The sequence below is a fragment of the Gossypium raimondii genome, chromosome 12 (genome assembly GCF_025698545.1).
Source record: "Gossypium raimondii isolate GPD5lz chromosome 12, ASM2569854v1, whole genome shotgun sequence".
Lineage (NCBI taxonomy): Eukaryota > Viridiplantae > Streptophyta > Magnoliopsida > Malvales > Malvaceae > Gossypium > Gossypium raimondii.
In genome coordinates, this window is record NC_068576.1 from 34,254,179 (window position 1) to 34,262,567 (window position 8,389).

At 30.6% G+C, this 8,389-nt stretch overlaps 1 protein-coding gene across 1 annotated transcript; it reads right to left on the bottom strand.

Moving 5' to 3' along the window:
• Nucleotides 1-2,503: 2,503 nt before the first annotated feature.
• LOC105762415 (ethylene-responsive transcription factor 13) lies at nucleotides 2,504-3,305 on the bottom strand. Its single transcript, XM_012580223.2, has one exon. The coding sequence runs from the start codon at nucleotides 3,199-3,201 to the stop codon at nucleotides 2,632-2,634; it is 570 nt and encodes a 189-aa protein (XP_012435677.1). The 5' UTR covers nucleotides 3,202-3,305; the 3' UTR covers nucleotides 2,504-2,631.
• Nucleotides 3,306-8,389: the final 5,084 nt, after the last annotated feature.

Sequence of the window (8,389 nt, forward strand, 5' to 3'; positions counted from 1 at the left end):
CTTATCTGTTATAGGGGATACCTCACAACCTGTGTGAGATGGAATATCAGCACCTCGCGGCCTTTCAAGGTGGGATACGTGACCACTTTTGATAATACTTAGGTGTGAACCTTGTCAGAAAGACACATATAGGATACGTGTCGAACCTAAAAAAGGGACATGTCGTCCTAAATTATATGCATGGTACCTAGATTTGGTGACTATGGATTTAGTGAGAAAAATATGAGGGGATGATAATTGTGAATTCAGGTTTGCTGCAGTAATAGGGAGGTCGAGAGGGTTGTTGACAATATGGGATAAAGAGAATTTCAAATTATCCAAAGAATGGAGTGACAACAGATTGATTGTGATCGAAGGAAAATGGGTACATGAGGAAATAGAAGCATGTTGATAAATGTATATGCTCCAAACAATGTGTTTGAGCTGAGAACTCTATGAAGGGTGTTAACAGATTTGAGAAACCAGTTTACAAGTCCATGGATTATAGGATGAGACTTTAATGTGGTGAGATGTAGAAGTGAAAGGAGTAATTGTATGGGACCAGAGAAGGGATCTAGAGATTTTGATAGCTTTTTTCATAATTGTAAACTCATTGACTTGCTGTTGTTGGGAAATAAATTCACATGGTATGACCCAAATAATAAAAGGAGCAGACTTGACAGATTTTTTAATATAGGTGCACGATAATAAGGGAGATTTTTCGGTGAAGAAGTTAACTAATTTGTTGATCGAGGGAGAAAGGGATGACGTCAATTTTGCTTTTGATAAAATCTGGAAATTAAAAGTCCCTCCTAGAGTGCGAAACTTCCTATGGATGTTAGCAATCAACAGAGTTCCCACTAAGGATTTCTTAATGAAGAGAGGGGTGCATCTGCAAAACATAATGAATGTATTCCCAGGTGTGAACGTGAACAGGAGAGAGCGGACCATTTGTTCTTTAAATGCAATTTTATTGTGGGTTTTTGGAGAATGATATTTAATTGGTGAGAAGTTGGTTGGAAAATGGTGAGCTGTTTTGAAAATTTTTACACTTTATGTTTTAATGTGAAGTTACATGGTACTAGCAAAAGTCTTTGGTTGATAGTAATAGCAGCATCATGTTGATCTGTTTGGCTCGCAAGGAATGAGATGATGTTTGAAAGAAAGGTGTTGTCTATGGATACGCTGATATTTCATTCCAAGATGAGAGCATTGTTGTGGGTAAGAGTTGTTTTCAATGAATGTATGGTACAAGAGAGATTATGGTGGTTAAGTCCGTTCAAGTGCAGGTTCGTCCAAACCTATTACACTGGGTTGGCGTTATCCTCTTTATGGGTGGCTAAAGTTTAACGTAAGCGGACTGGCAACTGAGGAAGCTATGGGCTGTGGAGGTGTTCTTAGAGACGAGGAAGGACATGTAAGAGCTTTATTCTCGAGACCATGTGATGCCATTGATGCAGATTTAGCTTAATTAGGAGCAATACTTACATCATTGGATGTAATAATTGAGATAGGGTGGAGGGGAACTGGTTTGACTATTGTTGAAATTGGGTCACTGGTGGCGTATAATTGGTTATTGAACAAAGACAGGAGACCTTGGTCGCAACAAACTACATTCGTAGATATGGAAAGGAGACTAGCCTGTGTCGGTGAGGTAGCATTTTCAAAAGCAAAGTAGCATGGCAATGAAATGGCAGAAACATTAGCGTCAGTAAGTATTAATCGTAGGGTTATGTTCAAGGCGTGGTGGTGAATGTTAAATTGGTGATTGGAATGTCTGGTTTTCATGTTATTAGCTTTTTTGACAATTGTATTGTTTAACTGGAACTATTATTTTGTTGCTTTTAAACAGAATAGTTTGACTGAAGCAAAAAAAAATGTTGCATCAAGAGAACCATATCTTATAAATAAGGAAGGATTGCTCCTATGGGAAGTAAAATGAAACCTTAACACAAATAAATAAATAAATAAAGTGTTTTGGACTAATTATAGAGATATCTATATCTTTAATTAAAAGTAAAAAAAAAAATCACGTCAAGAGCGATTATTAGTAGATTAAAAGAATCTTAACAAAGAATGACAATTCGAGCAATTATATTAATTAGAGTAACTAAATTGAAAAAAATTTAAAGTAACTAAAATAAAAACGACACTATTTTAAAGTGAACTAGAGTATAATTTTTCTTAGTTTTATTTAATTTTGTTTCTTTTAAAGAGGAAAAATAAAATTGGTATTTAACACCCAACAAACATTTATTTTTTCTTTTACTATAGAAGAGATTGCATAAAATTGTGATTCTACGTCATCCCTATCCCTTTCTAATATGAGAACGACAAATCAGATTTTTCTTTCTAATTTTCAGCTTCTGATTTTTAGCTTTTTCCTCTTGAAAAAATTCAAATCAAACTAAAAATATTAAAAATCAGGAGAAAAAAATTTTGATTTGTCATTTTCTTATTAAAAAGGGATATGAATGAAATGAAATCACAATTTCATATAATCATTCTTTGTTTCTAATTATAGTGGAATGAAAAAAATATTTTATGTAGAATGATCAAATATATTACAAAATTCATTTTTCAAATTTTAGAGAAAATAATCTTAAAAAACACACACACAAAGGCTGTCATCTATATATTGATTCGAGGCCGTTAATTGTCCCTCTTTTTCCGCTTTGACATAGACGAGACGGGAGTATTCACCGTGGAAAACGACGAAGAAGACGACTGCTCAGGTGACCGGCGCCGTGGTCCGACTCTAATTGGCTCGACTTTACTCGAGCCGATCAAGTGAGGGAAATTGAGCTTAGCTTTGGCGCCACGAATCTTGAAAGCGGCTTTATCGTAAGCCAACGCAGCGTCCTCCGGCGTTTCGTAAGTCCCTAACCAAACCCTTAAACCGTTCCTGTCGGGATCCCTTATCTCCGCCGCGTACTTCCCCCACGGCCTCCTCCTCACTCCTCTGTAATGCACCGTTTTTACACGCGCCGCCACCGTTGCAGCAGCCTCCGCTTGACTCGCTTCCGGCGGCGGCTCCTCCTCCGCTTCTTCAGGCTTTGTTGAGCTAAGGAGACTAGTAAAGCTGCAGAAAAAGGGATCATTGAAGCTGGACGCCATGGCTGAAGAAGTTAAAGAAGCTTCAAAATCATCAGCTAGAAGATTCTGGCTAATGATGTCCAAGGAAGCAAGGTCAGATTCTGACTTAATCTCATTAACCCACATTTTCTTTTTTGTTGCTTGGATTCTAAGAAAATAATGGAACAAAGCTAGTCTTTTTTTTTCCTTTGAAGAAACTGATGAAGAGCTGGAAAATATATAAACCCTAAAGTCCAACCATGGAAGAATCTACAGCCATTTCATATTTGAAAGTTGAAAGTGATGGGTCTCTTTTACTTATTTTATTTGAAATATTCCCTATTTCTACGAAATTTCATATTTTAATTTTCTATGAATCCAAACGTGCTTTTAAAAAAAAAAATTATGAAACTTATTTCTTAAACAAAAAAAATGTGAGAGCTACCCTACCCTAGTAACCTTCTTCTTTATTGTTTTAGTGTTTGAATTTGATAATTTTTTTCAATTTAGTCCTTAAATTTTTTTATCTAATTGAAAAAATAAACGTTGGAAAAACAAGTATTTAAAATTTAAGTTATAAAATATTTTTTATATATTACTTAAAATTATTTACGGAATATATAATTAGATTGTATGATGAATATGGATTTTAAATTATAAAAATTATATTTTACATTAATTTTATCTTTAATTTTAAACATTTCACCTCATTCTAAATAAAAATCAAAATTTAAATGTAAATATTTTATAAGACAGTATAATATTAAAATAAACAAAATTAAATTAAATTAATTGAAAATATTCTTCATTAAGTGATAAGTTGTTGTTATCAACTAATCATTTTCACACTTTTTATGGTAAAACTCTATTAAATTGTTTTTGTTTCAAATTATTTACAACAAATTAAATCCAATAAGGCCTAAGTTTTTGGAACTTGACAAGTTTACCAATTTGGTCCTTAAAATTGGATTCTGTTAAGGTACAATGATGTGACGCTTGAAATTCGTTATCTAAAAATTTTAGAAGTATATATACTATCTAAATTTTTTTAAAAGAATTACAAAGAAATCAATTTTAGAATGCCACATCATTATATTTCAACAGAATCCAAATTCAAGAATTACTAAATTGAGGGACTAAATGTTAAATTTAACCCTTTAATTAGTAAATGTTGAGGATGAGTCATTGTTACAATGGGTTGGTGATGAATGATGATGATGTGGTTAAATAATTCAGACTTTGAGATATGGGTCTTAGTTAATTATGTTATCCATCAATTTCTTTGGAAATTCTAATAAATTCATCTTTTAGAAAAATCAATATTTTTTTTATAAATTAAGGACAAGAATTCTTTAGTTTCTTACAATGAGGACAAATTCTGTCCCAACATCAAAGCCACACTTAATAAATTATGACCAAAGGCTTCGACTTAGCTAATTGGATGTTTTTTTTAATTGTATTGCACCAATTAGGCTTATGTTAGACTTACCTAATTACAAGAAAAAGGTTATTAAGGGTTATTTAAAGACTTATTGACCTAATTAATATGTATATGTATACTATATAAAAGCCCTAAGTCCTTCCTTCCTTGACACATTTCATTGCTCTCTTTTTTTAAATAATTTTTAACGTTACCTCGATGTTTATAATGTCATTAGTTAGTCTAAATATTTTATTCTAATTAAAATATTAACGTAAGTTTAAAGAATTGTTAATATCGTTAAATTTTTTTGTTAAATTCAAGTCCATTAACATGGGGACTAAATTCCAAATATATAGATAGTACAAAGACTTGAAGCATATTGTAATCTTTAAATTTTAACTATTTATTCCAAAAATAATTAACCCAACGCCGGAAACCATACTAATTCTATTAAAAAGAAGGAAAATAATTATAGGAGTCTGTGTCGTAAAGTTAATTTCCATTATTACATAAGAACTTTATTTCAAGGAGTCGAGATCGAATTATATATTTTTATAAGAGTTAAAATACAATTGATATATCGACATATGTCAATTTTATAGTTTGCAAGAACTAAACAATATATTTTGAATTTAAATGACGTGAAAAGAATAATGATGCTTTTAAAAGAATAAGAAAGCATCATGATTTCCACATGCTATATATATATATATATAAAAGCAAAACAATTATTGCTGATTATAAAATTCAGCTCAGTCCAAATAAAAACAATTGAAAATTCCAAAGTCTTTTAAATTAAAATAAATTAATTGAAAGGTATGGCACAGTGCATAAAATACTACAATTGAATTGACACCATGTCCTAGAAAAGTAATGCCTTAGAATTTTGAAATTCACACACTTAATTCCAAATAATTCCTTTCAAATCATCTCTTTTAAGGGTTTGCCCCTTTCTATTTCTTCCTTTAGGATCCGACTTGATTCATAGGGAGAAAAAAATTGAAATAAAAATGTCATTTGATTCGTCGATCCTCATAAAATGAAATAAGCAAAGTTCCGTCGTTGAGTGAGAAATAAAAAATTCATGGAAAGTTACAATCCTCACTAAGAAATAGTGTCAGATCTGGTGTATTATAAGGGACGGATTAGATCAAAAATAATTCTTGATTGAAGTATTCAACTCCAGGGATGAATTGAAAAAGAAATCTTTATTGGCTCTACCTCCTACTTTTATGAAGAAAATGAATCTTTTTTATCGAAGGATCAGAAAAAAAATGGGTCTGGATCTCCTGCGGGAATGATTTGGAAGATCCAAAACAAAAAAATAGTGGTATTTGCTGGCAACAACATAATGAAGGCAGTTAATTAAGATAGACTGATCTAGAATCTGATTCAAATCCAATATGGCACCTATGGGTTCATAGGAAATGTATTGAATCGATTCATTAAAAAGAATCGATCCGATGACAACTTCGAATATGGAATTCAAATGCTCATTTGGCAATCTACGTAAATTACAAACTATTTTCAATATTTTTTTTTATTTGTTCTTTTAGATTTTTTATGAATTAGATTTTCCATCTAAAAGAAAACAACTTAACTAAAATTTGAGAATTAAAGGTTAAAGTGAGAGAATAGATAAAATTTATCATTATACCCTAAATAAAATCTAAAATGTTAATTAATAAATTGCACAAGAAATTCAAAATCAGAATCAAGATGTAAAATCTTTGTGTTCATACGATGTATAAGCAGTCAACCTTCGTTTGAGAAAAGTTTTGTACGAAAAATCAACACTCTTACAACACGAGGAAATAAAAAAGAACGTTAAAAGTGGTACCACTGTACGTAAGTCATAAATCTTTAGGACAATTAATAGAACATAAATTATTTTAATATCTGGAGAAGATCTTCAGTCGTTTTCAAATATTCCGAGTTTACGAAAATGCCGACACCGAGTCCTCCATTAATGTCTTCCTACTTTGTTTCTAATTATTGTTAATTAAGCATGCTTTGTTTTGAAAAGAATAAGAGAGAGGAAACTATGGAACATGAAAACCCTAGCTTTTGATGTAATTAAAATATGTTAAATTGGCATCAATTGAGTCTTAGTTCCATCGATATTAATATTGTTGTCAGTGTAAAAGGTCATGAGTTCGAGTGTGCTGAAGCGCATTATCTTTCTATTTAAGGGTTGGAGAGGAGTTATGGATAATGAAACTAATTAATCTTAATAACACATGAAATTAACAATATAATACGTTAGACTAACAATACTAGATGCACTACAATTATTTATCATGACGTTGTCATCAATCGCAAGTTAGTGTCTTAACAACCTTATTAATATATACAACTGATAGGGATAATAATTTGTGCATATTAAAATAAAAATGTATAAAATGTGTTGAAATGAAGTTTTGGTGGAGTGATAAACTTAAGGTTTTATTAATCCAATTGACGTGAGTTCAAATTCTATCATATCCGTATTTTTATTGGCTTTTTATGAAAAGACTAAAATATCCTCGAATAATATAACTTATTTTAATTACGAAAGAGCATTTCCATAATTTTCTTACCCAAGTTGGTGACCGGTTGAAGGTGACACAAACTTAGTAAAACACTTAATAAATTGTATATATATACAACTAATAGGGGTAATAAAAGTGTGTATAATAAAATTAAAATGTATATAAATATCAAAATAAAGCTTTAGCTAAGTGGTAAATTAAAGGTTTTTCTAATGTAATTGGCATGGGCTTAAATCTCACCATAGGCATATTTTTATTGATTTTTTAAAGAAAAAAGACTAAAATACCCTTGAATAATATTATTTATTTTAATTACGGAGGGGGTATTCTCATAACTTCCTAATTGAGTTAGTGACCCAGTTGAGGGTGGCACAAACTCTGTCAGGTAAGGATGATATCGGTTCAGTTCGATCGAGTTTTTTAGTTTTTTTGAACCGTCCATCGCAAATCGGTTTGGTTTTCAAATTTTCCATATTAATTTTTTTCATACTTATTTTGATAAAATGAGTTTTGTTTTATAGCTTTTGAATATTATTGGACAAAATTTCAAGGTTTTTTCATTAATATTTCTAAAAAACAATAGAGCTTTTAAGTTATTTCACTATTTTAAATATAAAATATTTATTTTTATCGTAAAAATTAAAATTAATTATATATTAAAGAAAAAATAGAATTTGATTCGTTTTCATGGCATCGCAGATTTTGAACTTACATTTATATACCATCCAAATACTTCAATCTATCTTCGATTTAATTGGTTTTAAACGTAGAAAAGATTAAAACCTTTTGAAAGAAAATAAATATTAAGGGTTATCCTAAGAATTAGAAAATAAATGAGGGCACTATGCATAGATGAATTAATTAGTAGTCTTGTTACTTTCAAGATAAATTTAAAAAAAACATAAAAAATTTTCAAAAACCCTAATGTTTCCCTATATTATACGCTGTGGAACAATGAGAAGGGATTGTATGAAACTATGATTCCACACCATCCCCATCCATTTTCAATAGAAGAATGACAAATTAGATTTATTCTTTTGATTTTCAATTTTTTACTCCTCAAAAAATGTAAATCTAACTAAAAATATTAAAAATCAAGAAAAAAAATTCTGATTTGCGCTTCTCCAATTAAAAAGAGATATGGATGTGGTGAAGCAATATTGCTTTAAATTTTTTGTTTTCGAAGAAATGATTGGGTTATTGAAAACTAAAATCTTCCCCAACCTCCTCCACTTCAATATTAATTATAAATTAATGACCCCAAAGGCCCTGAAGGGAACATTCATAGAAATGTCCTCGAAGGCAAAACATCAAGGCTTTGGCTTTAGCTTTAGTTCCCATTTTGATTATGTCTCCTTATATAACCCACAATATCCTTGGC

Excerpts from the sequence above, each read along its gene's own strand:
- LOC105762415 (XM_012580223.2), bottom strand. The coding sequence starts at position 3,201 with ATGTGGGTTAATGAGATTAAGTCAGAATCTGACCTTGCTTCCTTGGAC.